This window comes from Culicoides brevitarsis, chromosome 2 (assembly GCF_036172545.1).
Source record: "Culicoides brevitarsis isolate CSIRO-B50_1 chromosome 2, AGI_CSIRO_Cbre_v1, whole genome shotgun sequence".
Taxonomy (NCBI): domain Eukaryota; kingdom Metazoa; phylum Arthropoda; class Insecta; order Diptera; family Ceratopogonidae; genus Culicoides; species Culicoides brevitarsis.
This window is the reverse complement of record NC_087086.1, coordinates 41726691-41748597: the sequence shown is the minus strand read 5'-3', so window position 1 is coordinate 41748597 and position 21907 is coordinate 41726691. Positions and strand designations below refer to the sequence as shown.

General features: G+C 30.3%; 1 protein-coding gene across 1 annotated transcript; it reads right to left on the bottom strand.

Annotated features, from left to right (window-relative positions):
* Positions 1-2379: 2379 nt before the first annotated feature.
* Positions 2380-21872, bottom strand: LOC134832467 (14-3-3 protein zeta). Its single transcript, XM_063846489.1, has 7 exons — positions 21770-21872; positions 5412-5580; positions 5236-5349; positions 5046-5172; positions 4863-4986; positions 4561-4724; positions 2380-3412 (listed from the first exon to the last, which is right to left on the bottom strand). Exons 2-7 carry the CDS (start codon positions 5471-5473, stop codon positions 3257-3259), a joined length of 747 nt encoding a protein of 248 aa, XP_063702559.1. The 5' UTR covers positions 5474-5580; positions 21770-21872; the 3' UTR covers positions 2380-3256.
* Between the last annotated feature and the right edge of the window lie 35 nt (positions 21873-21907).

Genomic DNA, 21907 nt, shown 5'->3' with positions numbered 1-21907 from the left:
GATGTTTAGATTTGTTTTTAGCGAGTACAGTGACATTGCATTCTGACCTTGAAATGATGCGTTCGAGACAACGACGACACATGTTACATATTTATCGGTAATGTTGCGTCACAATCATGAAATTAACATTTTTACTGCTTGGAATCGATTCAGGGTCGTTAAACTCTTGCTTGTTGTTGCATCAATCAACGAGAACGATGTTTATTAATGACTTTCGTCGGAATTGTTAACTACATGTGAGAGAAATCACGTGAAAGAAAAAAATCTGTTAGTTGAGAAATTTTATTTTTTTTGTATGAATTTTTGCGGTTGGCATATGTAAAAAAAGGCAATGTCACCTTTTGAACGGCACGAGCCGAATAGTTGTTGTTATATCCAAACATGTAGATGTAAGAAATTTATGAGGACAAGAAAGTGTATTGCGTGACGGTTACATAAGAGAATTTTCGAGGAGATATTGACCTTTGGATGAACTTTTATGAAAATTTTTCGATAAAAAAAATGATCACGGAACAAAATTTTATCTAATTCTTTGGGGGATATTTGATAAATTTTCTCATGTTTGACCCTTTTTTACTGAATTCAAGCCATATTTTATGAAATCTAATGAATTGTATCGAATTTCTTCATTAACCTTGTTTGTTCTCTTGTGTGCCTTAAATTTTACATATCCAATATACTTGCTTTTTTATATAAATTTACTTTCAACTCACATTAGTAATTTTTGTCCGTCCCAAAATAAAAAAAAATATTTTTAAAAAAATATTAAAAAAAAATATTATTAAAAAAAATATTAAAAAAATATTTAAAAAAAAAATTAAAAAAAATAATGAAAATATTTTTTTTTTTTTTTAATTTTTTTTATATATTTTTTTTAATATTTTTTTAAATATTTTTTTTTTGAACGAAAAACAAGTCGTCTCCATCATTTCTTCTTTTTCTCAGCTGCAAAAAGAAAAATTTAATTAAAGAAAACACACAATATTGGTTTTTTCTTTTGGTTTTTTTTGAATGATTTTTTTATTACATTTTTATTCATGTTTTTTTTGTCATTTTTTTTCTCTTTAATATGTATACAACCAATGGAAACAGCGAGATAAATACCAAAAAAATCAAATTATTATTTTAAGTTATATTTGTAATTATAATTATTTCTTCTTCTGCAATAACTTCAATAAATAGCATATTTTTCTTCTTTTTTTTAATTGTTTTTTGTGTGTGTGAGTATTTTTCTCATTATTTGTGTGTTATTTGTAATGTAATTAGTTTGTGTATAAATTTTCTTATATTTTTCTTTTTTATTTGGTTCCATGTTTCTTATTTATTTTTGATCACTGGCTTCTGGGAATTTCATTTTTGTTGTTTCGGAAGTATGTCGTTAATGTTTCTTTAATTTTTTTATTGCATGAATTCAAAAATTAGTATTTTTTCTTCTTTGCACGAACATTTTCTTTTTAGAAATAGTACACAAAAATATTAGTTACGATTATCATTTTTTGTTTTTTTTTTTGTTATGAACATCTTCAGACAGGGGAGGAAAGTGCATTTTATTTGTCTTGCATGAAATTGGGACGAAGGTAGAAAAGGAAGAATAGAGAAAAAAGACCTTCGGGAATTTTTTTTCTTGGTTTTGCTTACTTACCATTGAAAATAAATTTGAAGAAAGTCCCCCGAAGGACAAAAATTTTTAAGGTTGAAATGTTTTTTTGGGGATTTTTTTACACACGATTTAACAACACAAATTTTCAGTATTTTTTTGGCATGCTCCGTAGTTTTTTTTGGTTTGTTTCCATCATCATCATCTGATTTTGTTCCTTTTATTAAAGAGAACATGCGAAAAAAATTATAATTTTTTTTTCAAAAAACAATAAAAAATTACTGGATCACTTTTTGACCAATTTTTTGAAATGAGAGAGTTGATGTTGTTTAATAATTTCCATACCGCTTGATGTTATATTTATTTTTTTAATTGGTCAAAAAAATGATAACCAGCAATTTTCGCGAGTCTCACACTAACAAAGCGTCGCTTTGCCTTATTTCATCATTAAAATGATTTTTTTTGTGATTTTTTTCAGTTTTGAGAGTAATAATTTCCATACTTTGTTGCTTTTTACTAATTTGGCGCGTAAATTTTTCTTGATATTGAACTGTCGAAAGAACAAAAACAACAGCGTTGAAAGCATTTAACGTCCATTTTCTTCATTTTTTTGTCTATTTCTGAACACCAAGAAAATAAGAAAAAAAAGTTGAGGGGAAAAAATAAAAAGAAAAAAAACAAATTTCAAAGTTCTCAGATGTATTAAAAGAAAAAAATAATAAATGTACATTCGGTTTTACATTTTTTTGCTCATTTTCTCTTTAATTTTAATTTTTTTTAAATTAAATTAAATTTTCAATTTTTTTTTTATAATAATAATAAATCATCTTTTTTTTAATAAAATAATAAATCAATAAAAATTTTTAATAATAATTAATAAAAAAAAATCTCTGACTCAACGAGGGGTAAAAAAGTGCATTAAAATCGAGGAGGGAACATAACGAGTGTGTGTGTGAGAAAGTTAAGGAGGAAGGAAATTTTTTTAAAAAAATTTAGAAATAAAAAACAAAAATAACTTTAAATTTACTGACTGGGGCTATCTGGTTCTTTTTATTCTTTTTGATGTTTATTACATTCAACTATATAACGTTTCTGTTTTTTTTTTTGTTTAAGTTTCATCAATATTAATTTAATATATTAGAATAAAAGTTATAAGTATTTTTTTTTGTTTCAAAATAATTTTTAGCTGCTGAGAAGTTAATTTCCCTTTTTTCAAATATTTTTGATCGAAAGATAATTCTAAGCCTGCAAATTGATAAATACTATGATAGGCGATTACTGGACGATAACGGTAATAATTGATAAAAAAAATTATTAATTGGAAGGATCGTTGAAATTATTGATGGAAAACTTCTGACGTGAAAATTTTACTTGCTTTCTTGTTCTGTTAACGTTTTATAAATTATATTTTTTTTATTATTTGTAGTCAGCCAAAAAAAAAATGGTATAAATAAAAATTAAAACAAAAGGGAATTAATTTTTTGATGTCTGCTGTTCGTCTTGATGCATTTTTTTCTTCTTCTTTTGTTTAGTTAGATCTTGGTTAGAAATGTACGTCTCTTTGTAGTAGATGAAAGTTGTTAAATGTTTTTTTTTTATTTAATTATCATCTGTTGCTGTTGTTGTTGTTTCTGTTGCTTTCGCAGTTGCGTTTGGTTGTTAGTTATCTCCTCCTTCAGCTGGCTCATCGCCATCACCCTGTGTGTCTGATGTCCATAAGGTGAGATTATCTCTCAACAATTGCATGATGAGTGTGGAATCTTTGTATGAATCTTCATTGAGAGTATCCAATTCAGCGATAGCGTCATCGAATGCCTATTTTTTGCATGAAAAATATAAAAAAATATTAGTATTTGATAAATTTTTGGAATTAAAACACTCCAAGACACGCACACACACACAAAATATAAAAATTGACACGCATTTGAAGAAAATTTCAAAATAAAAATTTAGATATTTTTTTGAAATATAACATTTTAAGCAATATTTTTATAGAAATTTTGCCTTAAAATGAAAATTTTCAAAAAAAATATCTAAATTTTTATTTTTTGCCCAAAAATTGAATAATTTTACTTCAAATGAGAGTCAAAAAAATGTTGAGGAATGAAAAAAAAATTTTTAATATTTTCATTCCTTGCTTTTATAAAAATTGAGCTGAAAAATGGAAATTTAATTGAAAAAATGTAAAAAAATTTAAAAAAAAAATTTTAAAAAAATTTCAAAAAAAATTTTTAAAATTTTTAAATAAATAATTTTTCACTCAAAAAAACATAAAATTTCCATTTTTCGTTCTTAATTATTAAAAATATTGAAACAGCAAAAAAATTGAAAGCATTTCTATCCATTAGAGTTCTATTTTGGTCATCACGTTAGAGTTCGAACACTCATAACAGAGGTTATTAGCGCCGTTTTGTGTTTGTCATCAGGTTAAAAAGCACATCAAGAGGGAATTTCCTTAATATTTTATGTTCAGGAACAACATTTAACATGCATGATTTTAATGAAAAGGGGAATCGCGTGACTTGTTAGTAAAAAAATTCAGCAAAATTCTACACAATTCGGAGGGGGGAATTAAAATGTTAGTCGAAATAGTATCACAATATCAAAAATTTTCTTGTTTTTTTTCATTAACCTGTTTGGCTAAATGACATGCCCGAGCCGGTGAATTAATAATTTCGTAATAGAACACGGAAAAGTTGAGTGCCAAACCGAGACGAATGGGGTGCGTTGGTTGCATTTTCGTTTTTGCAATGTCAAATGCCTCCTGATAGGCTTTTTGTGAGTCCTCGACAACGGCTAATAATAACAAAAATACGTTTTTTCATGAATTTTCAGACATTTACAATATTTTTTTTTGTTTTTTTCAGGGATTTGGAGAGAGAGAGAAAGGGGAAAAGGATGCTGCCTTCAATTTTTTTCTCGTTCCATTGCGTTACGAAGTACAAAAAAAGTTCAGTATTAACCTGTTTAGCCAATTCGCAGGCCTTATCCGGTGAATTTAGGATCTCGTAGTAGAAGACTGAGAAGTTAAGTGCCAAGCCCAATCGAATTGGGTGCGTTGGTTGCATTTTGCCCTTACTAATTTCAAAGGCATTCTGGTAAGCAGCTTGAGAATCATCTACGACAGCTGGATGGTTCAACGACGACGTGGTTAATTAAGTTTTTTTTTACATAAATTTTAGATGGGAGGGCAAAGTTTTTTTTTTTTGAGAGTAAAAGAGACTATGGGGGACTTTTTTTTAAGAAATGCACGAGCAATACTTACTGTTACGTGTTTCACCAGTTGCAACTTCAGCTAAATATCTATAGTAGTCTCCTTTCATTTTCAAGTAGAAGACCTTGCTCTCTGGGTTACTTGCTTTAGGGATCAAATATTTGTCTAACAGGGACTAAAAATGAAAATTTTCGTTAAAAAAATAATTTTTAAGCTTTTGAAGGGAATTCTTACCAAGACATCATAGCAGATTTCCCTAAGTTCCTTTTCAACACGTTCTCTGTACTCACGAGCAAGTTGTTGTTTTCGTGCAGATGATTCGGTTTTTTGTTCAATTGAAGAAATTACTCTCCATGAAGACCTAAAAAGCAAAAAATATTTTTTTAATTTTTTTTTCTTTTTAATTTCAGGATTAAAAACTTACCTGCGTGCACCAACGACGTTTTTGTAAGCAACAGACAACAGATTCCGCTCTTCATTGGACAACTCAACGCCGGTTTCTGTTACTGACTTCATAGCTTGTGCCATATCATCGTACCTAAAAATACAAAAAAATTTCATTAAAATTTTTTTTTTTTAAATTTCCATTTAAAAAAATACCTCTCCGATTGCTCAGCGAGTTTTGCTTTTTGGACCAATTCCTCTTTATCAACAGTAGACATTTTGATTTTTTTAGTTTAGTTTTTTTTTAATGCAAAAAATTGAACACGTGTGTTGTTGACTCGTACGATACACAATCAAATGTGTAACAAACTTCCAATGTTGACTCCTGCAAAGACAAAAAAAGAAATTTAATTAATAATTTTGCGATTTTTTTTCTTCGTTTATATAACGAGAGAGCGACGATAAATGTAATTAAAACTGCTATCAGTGAATCGGGCGACAGAGAAACTTTTCTTTATTTTGAAAATTTATTTATGTTCTTTTTTTTTTGTTTTCTGAAAATATGTGTGTTTGCGAGACAATGAGTTTTTTTTTTTTTAAAAAGTAAGCAAAAAGTTGTGCTGTGAATAAAATATTTTTTTTTTGTTTTTCGTGGAAATGAGGCGAAAATAAAATAAAGCGCTTGAAAATTTAATTGTTTCTGATTTATTTCAGGAGAGTGAGTGGAAATTGAATTACGGCAGAACAAGAAATGGGAAATTATGTGAGGTGAAGGACGTTTTGCGGTGAGAATTTTAAACGATTTTGACAAATGTAAGAATTTTACTTTAAAAAGTTAAAATTTAGCTTTAAGCTTATTAATTTTATTTTTTTAATTTTTAAATTTAACTCTTAAAGTCAAAAATTTTCATTTTCAGGCCTTAAATTAATTGTTTAGAGCTTAAATTTGTTCTTTTAAATCTTAAATGTATGACTTTAGAACAAAATTTCAATTTTTCATGAAGCAAAAAAATTTTAATTGAAAAAAATTAATTCACAGAATAAAATTTCGTCAACAAAATCTGCTTTAAAATGACAAAATGCAACATCCGATGACTCATTCACTCAAAATTTTCCCATTACATCTCAAGTCAACCCCATCAATTGTACGCCGCCATGCAAAATTCTATATCGCCATGCCGTGTATACGATGCCCCATAGTACGATGACAACTTGTTGCATATTATTTGTTAACCACCCACATTTCTTTCACACGCAAGACCTTGCCGTTTGTTTGCGCGAAGCGAGAGTGTTACTACTGCGATAACAAAGTACGTGCAAAAAAGCCGTTCATAGTAAATTTTCATTGATAACGTTCGTGCGTGGGTTTTTAGCTTCAGTTTCATCTGAAACTCGACTTCCACGAAAAAAAGTTAATTAAAAATGACAAATCTGTTAATCTCATGTTTTTTTTTCTCTTTACGTAACTTTCGGATGTGAACGCCGCAAATGCATTTATTTTGGGATCGCACATTCGATCATGAGGAATTTCTCATCATCATGTTTGAGTCACAAACCGACGGAAAAAAACACACACAAATGGCAATAACAATGCAAATATCCAAAAAGATGACATCATGAGTGTGTCACCCGAGAGAATTTGCTCAAGCAGCAAAAAAACGCACGAACAAAATTAAATTCGGCAATAAAAAATTCGTTAAAAGTCGTTTGAAGCAAAAAAAAATTCGTCTGCAACACATTTTATTTTATGCAGACAGAAAGAAATTTCTTTCGCGTTAGTATTCCAAATGCATGTCATCATCATCAACATCATAGCAGCCGATGAGCACGTGCGCAACATAATTTTGCGCAAGTCATTTTTTATGTTGGTTGTCTTTGCGAGGAATTTCTTGTCGCGTCGTCTTCTCGACGTTGAACACAAGAGTGATTTTACGGCACAAAAGAACAAGCGAAACGACAAGCAAGACAATAAATCTGTATTAATTGGAGATGTCGAACGAGAGTTTTATGGGGATTTACTTGTCCGAAAGGCAATTAGACGATAGATGAGGCGTTTTGTCGTGTCCTCGAAATCAGATTTGAGGAGATTTTTTCGATTTTTTCGCAATTTCGAAGAAAATTTGTTCTAAAATAATTTAAAAAATAATTTTTTGACAAAAATTCTTAATTTAAGAGATTTAAAAATATTTTAAAAGCAAAAAATCTTAATTTTTTTTTTGAAATATCGAAGAAATTTTAGCTTAAAAAAGGTAAATTTTTGATAAAATGTTTTACTTTAAGAGACTTAAAATCTTTTTAAAAGCCAAAATTTCTTATTTTGTTTTAATTTCAAAGAAAATATTCCCAAAACTCGTAATTTTCATTTAAAAATTGAATTAAAAATATAAGAAATTGATTTGTCTTAAATACAGTTTCAAGTCTCGGCTTCAACGACGTGACCATGCAACCGATAGAAAACTTGCATACACATAATTTGACATACCCTCGCACACACAAAAACGACACTCATTCTCACTCATATTGCCGCTCACGACTTGTACAAAAACAGAAAATCAATAATTTTGTACTGAATTTTACAAATTAAAATATTTTTCGATTTTTTCCCCTTTTCTTACCTAAAAAATTATTTTTTTTTTAAGTTTTATTTTCTTGTATGAAACTCTTATTTATTTTTTTTTTTAGTAAAAGACAGACTTCCTTCAGTAATTTTTATTTTTTTGTGATAATCCAATAATTTTACGTATTTTTTGGCAACTTTGAAATTTTTTTGCCTCCTATAATAATTTTAACTTTAATTGTTCTTCACAGCAATTTTCTTGTAACGCGAGTGAGTTGTATGTATAATTTTTTTATATTTTAATTTTTTATCACTTTAATTTATTTTATTTGCAAATGCACGTTTTTTCAGCAGAGAGACTTTAGCATAGAATGGAACAGTTCACGAATTATTTTTTTTTTAATTTTAGAAGAAAAATGTTTGAAACATTTTTTTTTTGTTAATTTTCTATCTTTTTTTTTTTTGGTAAAATTCTATCTAACTACATGTGATCGCGTGTTAAGTACATTACTCGTTCAGAGCTGATAATGAACTGAGTGAGAATTTTGCGTACAGGAAATTCTCGCGCATAATTTTCTGTACACGAAAAAGTGCTCATGCCTTGCTGTTCTGTTGCTAAAAATACTCGTACGAGATCATGAGTCGGCGCACAAAGTGTCTCCCTAGACGTTGTCGGAGTTTTTTTTTCGTTCGTCGTTTCGTGTTTATCACAGAAGAGATGGCAGGAGCAGCAGCAAAATTAAAGGGCTTAAAAGAGATCAATATGTACATGAAATCTCTTTTTAACCATCAGTCGACGTGCCTGCTTTGGATGCTGTGTGCCGTACGCAGAGGAGAAATTATAAATAATGGTTATTTTATGCTCGTGTACCGCACAACGTTGTTGGGGGAGATGCAACAAACAAGAAGAGAACTTTTTTTTTTTGGTAACCATGGAAGTTGGATGGCCTTGTAACACACGTTCGTTCGAGATCAAGCTATTAATGCGTGACATTGGCCTGTGTTTCGTACGAATTGTCCTGTTTTAAGGATTTTTTTTTGAGTAAGATTTCAATTTTTGTATTTTTTTGTGGATTTATGCGATTTTTTATGTCTTTTGCGACGACACTGAAGAGCTATTAAAACTATTTTTCAAGCGAAAAGTTTGCAATAAAGTTTGATTTTCGGTTTTCAGGAAATGGAGACGACTTGTTTTTCATAAATTTTAATAAAAAATTAAATTTTATTATTTTTTTATATTAATTTTAATATTTAATTTTTTTTTAATTTTTATATAAAAATTAAATTTTAATTATTTTTTTAATTTTATAAATTTTTTTTCAAATTTAAATTTTTTTATTTTATTTATTTTTTTTTTTAATTTTATTTTTTTTTTAAAAATTTTATTTATTTTTTTTAATTTTTCAAATTTTTTCAAAATTTAATTTATAAAATTTAATTTACCTTATATATTTATTTTTTTTTTATTAAATTTTTAATTAAAAAAAATTGTTATTAAAATCTGTTTTAAGCAAAAATTTTTAAATTTAAATGTTCAAAAATTTTTTTTTGCTCTTTGACCATCAACATAAAATGAATTTTAAAAAATTTTGAATACAAAAATTTAAATTTCTTGAAAAAAAAAATTCTTGAAATTCTTTAAAACCTTCAAGAAAAATTAAAAAATCGATTAAACCTCGATGAAAATCGCATTTTCACGCCTCGCCATGTGTGGAAAAACTGTCAGCTGTCTTTTCGACACCTGCATCGTCAAACAAACCGCCTCACATTCACATGAGCGATGCACAAAATGCAAATATCAATATAAAAAAAGGCACACAGAACGGAACACCTTCACCCAGTTTTTCGAGAACGAACATTCAAATTCATGTTGTTTGTGTGTTGACTTTTTTTTCGTCGTCGTCGTTTGTTCATTTTTCCACATAATATCACAAAATAATTTTTTTAAATAATAAAACACAATTAAGGTTGGCGCGCACTCACTTCGGTTACTCGTTTGGCGATAAATGCAGGTAAATAACGCAGCGCACCCAGCAATTGAATTTATTTGGTATTCATCGAGCGTATTAATCGCGTTAAAACACTCGAAATTTTTATTTTTTTTTTCTAACTGACCCCCAATGTGTGAATGTACGAACGAATGACCTCTAGATTTTGTGTAGAATAATAATTTATTATTTTACAAGTCGTCGTTGTTGTTGTTGTTGTTCGAACGACATGCAGCCATATATGTGTCTGTTTTTAAAAGGACTGATTTATTTATGATTACGACACAAATTTGTACAAAATTAACTCTCTTGACGTCTTAACAAACGACAATTTCGCTCCGAGGCGGCTTTTAGGTGCAACACAAAAGACGCGCACCGCACACGAAACGGAAGAGAGACGAAAAAGGACTTGACTTGACAACAACTCAACAGCACGAGCAACCAATGAAATGAACAGTTATGCATTTCATTTCATTTCATTTGGCATTTCGTCGTTTGTTCGTTTCGTTTTGGGTGAGAACTGCAATTGAATTATTGATCGTACGAGTGTTGTTATTGCATAGAGCACTTGATGTTTGCTGGCATTGCATGTTTTATGTCAGTTTCTGCACATAATGGAGTCTGTTGTAGCACTTTAACAATTAGTCGTAAATGGAAACCGCAAGAAAATGCACAGTAATTGGCAATCAGTAAGCAGTAATTATGTCTGATTGGAATCTCTTTTTGCAGATTAACGAGCTCTGATTTCTTTCTCGGGCCTGAGATTTGTTTGTGAAAAGAGAAAAATGAAAAAAAAAATTTAAAATTCAAATTTTTGACTTTTCTCAAGCCTAATTTGACATTTTTTATACTAAACTTCATGAATTTTGAGCATTAAAAGTAAAAATTTTTCAAAAATTTTTTGAATTTGAGCATTAAAAGGTACAAATTTTATAAATTTGAGCTCCAAAAGTAAAAATTTTTCAAAAATTTTACAAATTTGAGCTCCAATAGTAAAAATTTTATGAAATTGAGTATCAAAAAGCTCAAATTTCAAAATTTTCCTCTTAACAATGCCAAAAATTTAAATTAATCTTTTTTTAAAGTTGTTTTTGTATCATTTTGCTTCTTTAGAGATCATCAAAAAAACAACTATGACCAACTTTTCATAGCATCAAAACTCATTAATTGCCGTTTTTACTACTTTTTGCGTCGTCAGGTGTCCTCTTAGCTAAGCCCATTAAATGTCGAACACATCATTCTACCAACTTCCGACTACTTAGATACTTTTTCAGTCTACCAACTATGCCAAACAGCTCTATGGGGAGAGAAAAAAGGTAATTTGATTGATTCAAAATCTCATTAATTTTTTTTTCTTTTACTTTGTTAATTCTTTCTTTCGTATTTTATCGTTGTACAATTTTGCCCCATCTATCGCGAATAAAATATATTTCAAAGTCGTCAGAAAAATGATCCTCATTATTTTATTTCGCTCCGCTCTTTTATTTCTGTGTCAAAAGGAAGACGAACGACAAACACTTAATAAAGGAAGAACATAAAATTGTCATAAAAATGAGCGATATTTAGCGAGGAAAAATTGTCATTCGGATCAGTTCGGGGAGATGTTGGTAATCAATAAAAATGCGCAGAAATTACCTCTAACAAGCTGTTTGTCGTCTCGAACATCATAATTTATTAAGTTTACGTTTCTCACGTGCAACGTTTCCTGCTTTTATTGCTTTATTACTTGCGCTCATTAAAAGGGAATTCGCATGGAGAAAATTCTCGACCACAAATATTAACCTAAATATTAAAATACGGCTCAGGATTTATAAATAGAACATTTTTCTCCGTATTTGCCAACCCTTTTTCTGCTCTCATAATCGAAAACTTTTCCGAGTACAAGCAGTTATGAGTTGTAATTTTTACGACTGAACAAAAAAAAAACTTTTTTATGTCAACTAATTTTTTTTCGAGTGTTTTTGCAGAAATGTTCAATACAGAACACAAAAAATGTCTCATAAATTGTGTGTTTTTTATATATGGCTATCGAATGCGACATATGGAAGATGGGCTTTTTATGTCGAAGTACCTTTGTCAAGGGAAAAATGGCAAATAAGGGAATTGACTTTGACTAATTTGATAAAGAATTCGGCAAAAAAAAGGGAAATATTTAATGAAAAATGGTTCGTAATGGAAACTTTTGACATTTTTTGTGTGACAACTTAAAAATCTCATTCGAAAATAACAAAAATTTCCCGCAGGCTCGGAAAATTTTCAATCAAGCACTAAACGTAAACAAGATTTTCACTCTAAAATCAAAACCAGCAAGTTTTGCGATAAATAAAACATTGTCTGTTTAAAATTCAAACTTTGAAAGAACGAAAGTTTTCGCTTAGACAAGCATCTTTCTGATCTGTCGTCTTGTTTTTCATGCAAATTTTCAATAATATTCATTTAGGTTGATTCAATGTAGGAAAATGTTTCACTTTTATCAAAAGTTTTAGTTTGAATTAGCAAAAATCAATTTTTAAATTTTTTAACGGTCATTTTTTGAATTGACATTTGTGAAAATTTTCTGTCAAAAATTAATAATTTTGTATTTTGAACAAATTTTAAAGAGAAATTCTTCAAAAATCTTGAACAGGGAGGAATATGAAAATTTTAAATTCCTTTTGGAAAACATCTTGCACTGCACCTGACTGATTTTTATCTTCGTTATGCACAGAAACTTTTAAAATTATTTATGATGTTGATGATGAGATGGTAGAAAATTGAATAATTTTTCTTTTATTGTTGCTCCGAATCCGGAGATAAGAATAAAAATTCATAACAAAAAACGAAACGATTAATTATCCTCGAAAAATATGCAAGAACAAAAGGGAAAACGCAAAAATTCTTTTCATCTTAATTACTTTTTCCCATTTTTTGACCCACATTCATCTCTTTTTTTTGGGAAACCACATGTTGTTCTTACTCACTTCATTACTTCTACATCATTTAATAGCCGAGTATTTTACGCCCCTATATTTCATCATCATCATCATAGCTGTTGACATCGTACGACACTCGGTGTAAGTAAAGAGAATATTGAATGTAATCTAACATCATCCAACTTTCACACAATTAAATTTTCCAGTGTTATTCAATTATTCCGCCAGCTTTGGCGGTACGACAAACGACGCTCGAACGATGACAAAAGAAGCACGATGTAATATTAAAATCGGAGGAAATGAAGATTGAATCTGCTGTCTTTTACTTTTCGTCGTGCACTTGACGTTTTTTTTGTTCTACGAGAGAAGATTGAGTTAAATTTTTCTATTATTGGAACGAAATTGAGCGACAACCACATAATTTGATTCAATTGAAATCCCATTGAGCGTTAATTAAAGATTTAACGAATTTCACGTCAATTTGAAAATTTGACCGTTGAATTATATTTTACTTTACTTTACAAGAGTTGCATACTTCCTCTGGATCTTTGCGAAGGGTATCTCGTCTTTAACTTGTAAAAATCCTTAAACATCGTTGAAATTTAATTTTATCATAAAATTGATGCCTGTGGCTTTTGTTCGTGAACAAGACGACAAAAAATATGTTTTCGCTCCGTTTTCCGAGAAAATCTTCTTGTTCTTCGTCTTTCGTTTACTGTCGGTCGGGTAAATAAGTTTCCTTTTAATGACAGCAATTATCACAAAATGAAAGCACATTTAATTTTATTTTCCTTTGAGACTCATTCGAGCTCGACAATTTCTTTCTCGAGCAGTTTTTTTTTTGTGCGTTGAAGGACATTCGGGATTGTACTCAACAAGTGTATGTCAGACAAAAGTTTGTAATCCTTTATGGGAATCACTTTCACCGCTTTTTTTTTTGCTGAACAACCTCGTTACGTCTGTCATGTAAATTTTTCTTCGGTTCTCATGGCAACGAGCTGTTGCTCGCTGTCTGTGTGCTTTTTCGCATAGAAAAGAGCTTCAAGCAATTATTTCCCCCACGTATGTGTAAAAGAGAACGGCAATTTATATCACGATGATGAATGATATCGCGAGATTTTTTAATCAAGAAAACAATTGTAACAGATTTTCAATTAAAGTTCAGGCGGGATATAAATATTTTTCGCTTATGATAATTTTTTTTTTTTTTGACAGCCATCAATTTTTTTTAAATCGATTTAAAAAGGATTTCTTGTGAAAATCAGTCGACAATATCTACCAAAAAGAATTTGAATTGCAAATTTCTTCGATCCGTTCCGATGAAAAGGGATTGAAATTGATTCATGGAATAATTAATATTGATGGAATTTTGCTTCTTTATTAAAATTCCCGCGAATTTCGTTCGTTCGGGAAATTTTTTCCTTTTTTTCCCACGATTTTATTTTTATTTCTCCGATTCTTTTGCCTTTGTTATCCTCATACGAGTGGGTCTATAGCAAACAAACAAATATCTTGATAAATGATTACTTCAACAAAAGTGACTGTGTAAATAATTCCTTTCTTCCTTCGCTCCATTGTTAACTTTCTTTTTATTTTTCCATTCATCTCGACAACACATTATACTTTGTAAACAACCCATTTTATTTTTTCACATTTTTTTTTTTTTGTGAAAAAGAATCTTTTTTCTTTCCAATAAGTGTTGATATGAAACAGAGATCAACTCAAACGATATTACACGTTCGCAACTTTATTCATAATAATAAGCGATGGAACTTTTCTCTTTCATCATTCTCATCATCGAAGAAACGTTTATCATAATTGATGAAAAAAGTTTGAAAACGACGAAATTAGGTCAATGTAAAAATTTTTCTACAAGTACTATGTAAATTCACAAGATCAAAGGAGTACATACAAGGAGCTTTAAGCGAATGAAAAAGTTGGAGAATGAGACGAAAGGTGACAAAAGGTACGTGTTCTCATTAAATACAAAAAAACTTTCAGGTGTCCGTTTATCGCTTGATCAAATTCCCACGAAACAAATGAGAGAAATTGACTCAAAGATAACGAAAAATCTTAATGTAGCAGAATTAAAAAGGTCATCATATCCGATTTAGACGAGATATGTGACAAGTGAATCTGCATAAAGTCCGACAAACAGATGGAAAAAAGGGATTTCTTATCACGCAAATCTTTTCAAATGCAGAGTGAAGTGATTGTCTGTGTCGTCTGATAAGAGATGAGGGTAGAAATTTACATTTATATGATAATAAAATCAAGGCATACCGACACGTTGATATGGAAACTTTATGTTGATGTGACATTGAATTTGGATAAATGACAAGATGGGTAAGGGTGACATGGTAACAAATTTTCAACAATTTGGAGTGTATGTGTTTGACAAGTGTTTGTGAGGTTTTGTTTCACGGAAAGGAATTTCACAAATTTAGGAGGTCAGATAACAGCAGGGGAACAAGATACGACAATGGGATGAAATTTGATGAGTTTTTGACACACAGAAGATCCTCAGATGGAGACTTTGAAGAGTTTTTGACACACAGAAGATCCTCAGAAGGAAGCATTGATGAATTTTGACACACAGAAGATCCTCAGAAGGAAACTTTGATGAATTTTGACACACAGAAGATCCTCAAATCTCGACTTTGATGAATTTTTGACACACAGAAGATCCTCAAATCTCGACTTTGATGAATTTTTGACACACAGAAGATCCTCAGATCTTGACTTTGACATACAGAAGATCCTCAAATCTTGACTTTGATGAATTTTTTTCATAAAAAAGTTCCTAAAATTGCTGAAATTATGAAATCATTAAGTAACAACACGTCTTGACACCCTTTTTGCGTGCTTACGTTATCTGTCGACATCATCTATCTGTCTAATAGAATTCTTGACACGAAACATGATACGCTACGAAGTAACTTTTCTATGGATTTATTTCAACAACTCCGTCACTCATCATCGTTCATGTCTTATCGTTCTCCATGCTTGTCAAGTTTCGATCTTCGCGTCGTCGTGTGACGATGATCAATGTGTCACGACGACGACGACAATTTAATGACGAGCGAGACGATCGAGTGAGAAATTTTCTTAATTAAAATGCAAATTATATTGTCACGATGAATCTTTTTGCCAAAACTGAGAGAATGAATGGGTTCTCTTGTTATTTTTCACTTCGTCGTCGTTCGTCGTGTTGAACACGAAGCAAAACTGTTTACTTTTCTCGTTATTTGCCTTTCTGATTTGTTGCCGGATACGAGAGATAATGCAAATGTCTGTCATTAGCATAAAATATTGCCGAGCAAACAATGGCAGTGAGAAGAGAGAGAGAGAAGAAAAGAACCTGATATGATGTGATATGAATATCCTGTCAGTTCGTTGAAGCAAGGACTGCAAATTATTACATAACGACCCGTAATAAAAGTAAACATCAAAAGTGGTCAGATTATCATCATCGCGAACAAATTCACGAGTAATAATAATCATAAATGATGGTTATCGCGTGCCTCGCTCAAATTCATTGAGGAAATAAAATACAGCGATGAAGCGCGCCAATTTACATCACAATCACACACTAATTAGTTCGCTTCATGAGCTCGCTCCGTCTTCGGATGTGTGCGAGTAAGTGTGTGAAAAAAAATCGTTGGATGGATTTAATTGAAGCAATGATGTTCATTTGGAATTGTTTTGTGTTGTTTGTCATTCATTTTTGCATGCGTACGTGTTTCCGAAACGTTTCCTGACTGTCGTCTGAATCTGCTTTCAATTTATTTACGATGTCATTGAGAGAGAGCGGAGATGGTATGAGACGACGGAAATTGTAGGATGAACACGAAAAATCACAAGAAGTCTCATGCTGTAAGCGGAAATATCAAAATTTGGTAGGAAATTAAGCCTAATGGAGACGCCAGGTAAGAGATTTCTCCCTTTAATGAACATTTTCAGTCAATTTGATTGACATTTGATTCGATTTTAGGTTCAAAAACATACGTTATTGACTTTCGAACGATGTTGAAATTGTTCTTAGAAGGTTCAAAATCCTTCAAAATGCGAATTTCAAATTTGTTGATGATTTCTCATTACAAAACTCGATATCAGCATTTCATCGAAAAATATATGGTTTGAGATTTTTTGATGGTTTTGTGTTGGTTAGGCCTAAAGTAGTCGAAAAAAAACTAAATTTAAATTTTAGAATGTCTCGAACGTATTGTAGATCATCCAAAAGATTTCCATCGTGTTCAGTTTTTCTAAAATTATGAAGAAAATATTTTAAAAAATTCAGTAAGTATTGAAAAAAAATTAAATTTTTCATCAAAAATTTCCTTTTTAGCTCCTTTAAGAACAACCAGACGTCTCCATATCGCTTCATCAAAGTTCATTGGCTCTGTGTTCATCCAAAAAGTAATAAAGCACTTTCTCGAACCAACAAAAAAAAACTTTTGACAACAAATTGCCTCACCCTACTCGACAAACGCGCGTCATCATCCAACAAATCTGTATAAATTACAATGTAAACGCGCGGCGCGTCGTCGATGAAACCAATAAACAACATCGCACTCCAATATCGGCAAAGATTCGTCGTAACTCGCGCGCACAATACTACGACGACGATCTAATTTAAATTTAATTGAATGTTGACATCAAAAATTAAAACGCACACACTCAAATAAATTTATTATTTATTCATGCTCGTTAATTTAGTTCTACAAACTCTCGTCTAAATTTTGTTATTTATCTTCGAATTTGGACGAAAAATAAATATTTTTCCATTAAAAAGTTTGTATTGTGTGCCGCACACACTTTTTCAATCACTCAATAATGATCGAAAGCCGCCGCCGACAAAAAATTCCGATTATTTGTTACAATTTTTGTCAATACTCGTACCCGTACCCGTGTTCGTTGTAGAAAAATTAAATACTTGACGATTGGTATTTCAAATATGTGATGTAATGCTAATTTTTCATTAATATATGAGGCATGCGGTTCGTCAACTTGCCAAAAAAACACAGAAGAGAAATTGTTTCCATGTTGTTGACTCACTTTGTCATCCCCAAAATTCTCTCTGGCAATTACTGATCACTTGTTATTAATTTTCCTTTTTTTTATTTAACGATTTTTTCACCTTTTTCATGATGGGATGAGAAGTTGGGTGAAAAAAATATTCATTATGTTATTTTTCTCGTTATTTTATATTATTATTTACACAGAGAGAGAGTTTACGAGTAAACAAAATTAGATTTATCAGCGGCGGCGTGCAATGGGCGTATTTCAGTTGTGTACTTTGGTATAAAAAATTTACATTATGAAAGTAAAAATAATTAATTTTATCTGAAAATGAAAAATACTGATCTATAGAGTAAATTTTCAGCATTTCATATTTGAAGTTTTTATTTTAAAAATTTTCGTATTGTAAAAATTCCGATCTCGAAAGTAATTTTTCAGGATTTTAATGAAGATTTTTTCTAAAATTTTATTTTAAATGCAAATTAAATTTTGAAATATTTTCATGAAATTAAAAAAAATTCTGTCTCAAAAAAAAATTTTTATAAATTTTTTTTTTATAAAATGTTTCACAAAAATTAAAATTTTGATTCCAAAAATAATTTTTTGAATTTTTTTTTCATGAAATTTTTACAAAAACGACGACGACAATTTAATGACGAGCGAGAAACGATCAAATAGTGAGAAATTTTCTTAATTAAAATGCAAATTATATTGTCACGATGAATCTTTTTGCCAAAACTGAGAGAATGAATGGGTTCTCTTGTTGTAGATATTTTTCACTTCGTAAATGCAAATTAAATTTTGAAATATTTTCATGAAATTAAAAAAAATTCTGTCTCAAAAAAAAATTTTTATAAATTTTTTTTTTATAAAATGTTTCACAAAAATTAAAATTTTGATTCCAAAAATAATTTTTTGAATTTTTTTTTCATGAAATTTTTACAAAAACTGAAAATTTTAATTTGATTTTTTTCAATTTTTTCGTAAAATTTGGAATAATTTCGATCTCGAAGGGCAATTTTTCGTTAGTTTGAGTACGTCTCTGAAAAAAAAACTTTGAAGGTACGAATAAACGCACGTCGTAAACATGATTGAATTTTTTTTTCTGTATCGTTTTATCAAGTAAATATGCGAGAAAATCAATATCGAATTTTAGCGCCTCTCGTTAGAACTTTTTTCAAAATTGGCTTAAATCGAGAAAGTTCGAAGGGCAATCGATACGAATGCCAATAAAATAAATTTAATGAATCATCAAGGGTACTAAAAGTGTGTAATAAACAAATAAACAAACTATTAGAAGAAAACCGAAACTTATGATCTCACTATTTATTCCTCTGTTGAGCACTTTATTTGCCTGATACACAAAATTGACATTTTTATAACGGATGGCGCGTGTGTAGGAGAGTCGCTTTTGTCCCGCATGTAAATTCAAATGATGATTTAGATGATGAGAGCGCATTATTCGCGTCATTTGAATGGAATTTGAACAAATTTCAACAAAAAACCCACAGTACATTGAAACACTTGAAAATGTCCAATTTTTCATGCGAAATGCTCGAACACCTAACGAGCAATCAAACAGCACAAAATTGTGGGTTTCATATGAAAAAAATAGAATCGTCAACTGTCGTCAGTCAGTTCTTCCAATTCCCTCTTGGTTTTTATTTTATTTTTTTTTTCGTTCGTTCGTTCGTTTCTCATAATAAATAACACTCTCTCTCACATAAAAATATTATTTTTAAACATGACAAAGTTGCTTCGCTGTTGTCTCAATGTGCCCGATGATGATGATGATGTTAATGGAGAAAAATAGTTTTTCTACTTTTAGAACAATAACAAGTCGAGTTCATTGCTCACTCACGCAAATCACGTGATCCACGATTATCATCATATCAGCCGTGAGACATCTCTTATCTAACTCCCCCGATGAAAAAAATGACCTTCATGCAAAAAAAAATTTTTTCAAAGTTCATGTAGTTGGATTTCAATTCTCGTCTCTTCTCGGAAAAAAGCCTTTTGTACTGAATTTCTACTGTTTCTGAGTAATATTTAATAATAGAATTCAGCAATAACAAGTGACTGGAATAAATATCAGATTACAATTGTTGTTGTTAGAGAGAGAGGGAGGCAGCACAAATCGAGGCAATTGTAGCATTCGAGCAATGAGGTGTTTTGATATTTATCTGAAACATGCAAGCAAGGATGGAATTTGAGCGATTTCGAGTGGGTAGTGATGGAAATATTTGCCTAACAAGGTAATTTTGTGCCTTTGACAAGTGATGTGAATATTGCTTTTTGATGTTTCTGACTTGAAATTGAAAGATTATGAGTCAAAAGTTCCTTGAGATTTTATCAAAAGTGATTTTTTTTTCGTAAAATCCGATCTCGAAAATAATTTTCAAGAAGTTTCATGAAGATTTTTTTAATTATTTATTTTTAATTTAATTCCTCTTAAATTTTTAATTTTTCCAAAACGAAAATTTTAATTTCAAAAATTTTTATTCCGAAAAGGTATTTTTTTTAATTTTCGTAAAATTACAAAAATTTTGATCTCGAAAAAAAATTTTCATAATTTAAAAAAATTTTTTTTTTTTCATAAAATGTTACACAAAAATAACAATTTTGATTCCAAAAGTAATTTTTTAAAAATGTATATCAAAAAAAATTTTTTTAAATTATTTTTTGAAATTTACAATAATTTCATCTCTTTTTTTTCATAAAATATTTCAATTTCAAAAATAAATTTTTAAAAATTTATATCCAAAAAAGAGATTTTTCGATTTTTTTTCTAAATTTTATCAATTCAGACTAAAGTTTGTTAAATTCTCATTATTAAGATGTTAAAAATTAATTTTTGATGAAATTCAAGTCTTAATTGTATCAAAAAAATTTTTTTTTCTTGTTGTTTGATGTTGAAAAATTAATTTTTCAAACTAATTCTTGCAAATTTTCTAAGTTTCTTGCTCGATAATATCAAAATTTGTCTTTAAACAGCAAGAATTTTAGCAAAAATTTTCAAATTCGATCAAAGTAGGCTTTGAAAATCCATTTTTCGATCGATTTTTCTCGACTTGATACTTCAATGGAGACAAAAAGTCTCATTTTAAGAGTCAAAATCCACATTTCTCGTCAAATCTTCCATCCTCGATAGTTTTTGGGGTGTAAAATCGCTCGTCAGCCTTTGTCTTCGCTTCTCGAGGGAATGATATCTTGAATAAATATTTTTCCAATTTCATTTTAATTAATGTTTAAACATAATAACAGCGACGGCACACGTTCGAATTGTTATTTTTCCCTCGTTAAAGGTTAAAATAAAATGTGTGTTATCTTTAGAACATACAGTCAATTTTCTATATTATTATAGAGAAATAAAAAAAAAATCGAACTACAGACGATGTCGACGAGCAAAGTGAGCAATAAGACCGCAATATCTATAAATATCAACCGGCTACACATATCGGTGTCGGGCGGGTAGCATCATGGGGGCAATGTCCCCAAAAAATTTTTTTAACTTTTCGAAGGAAATTTTCAGAATTTGGAGGTCAAAAGTTTTAATATGTTCTGTGAGCCCAAAGATTTTCCTCTTTGTACGGCCCTGAATTCGGAACACACACAATTGCATGGCACAACGACAAACTCAGAGCAGCTCACAAAAAAAAGTACATTGATTCCCGTCGTCGTTCGTATGTACTTTGAGGTGTGGTCCGCGCTATGTGTTCGCCAAAAGTCCTTGTATCCTGAATCTACGTTTTGATAGGCGTCAAAAGCGTTTTCCCTGCGAACTTTTCACTGCGAACGAGCTTTTTACGCGGCTTTTTGCGCTTTTCTCGCCTCAGTTTTTGCAGGTTTTTCACTCAAAAGCACACCATTCGCCGCGATTATCACATCTCCTACACTTTTTTTGCTGCTGTATGTGTCTCGGCTTACGTATATGACGTGAGAATGTACGGTGAAAAGAAGAAAAAATGGTCGTGAATGGAGTGAATACTGCGTCACTCGTTTTAAGGACGCTTTTCACGCGCTATTTCGACACGATTTCTCCGTGTAGTTGCCGCAAAGGGACAAATGAAGGGAATTTTCACGAAAATTACTCACCTGAAAGAGCAAAAGAACCGATTTTAAAGCAAATTTAATGGCACGATCTATTCGTACGAACTATTCGACGATTCTGAGTCGACTGAAACTGATAATGCAATTTGCCTTGTCGCTAATTCAATTAGTAGTTCCCGTAAC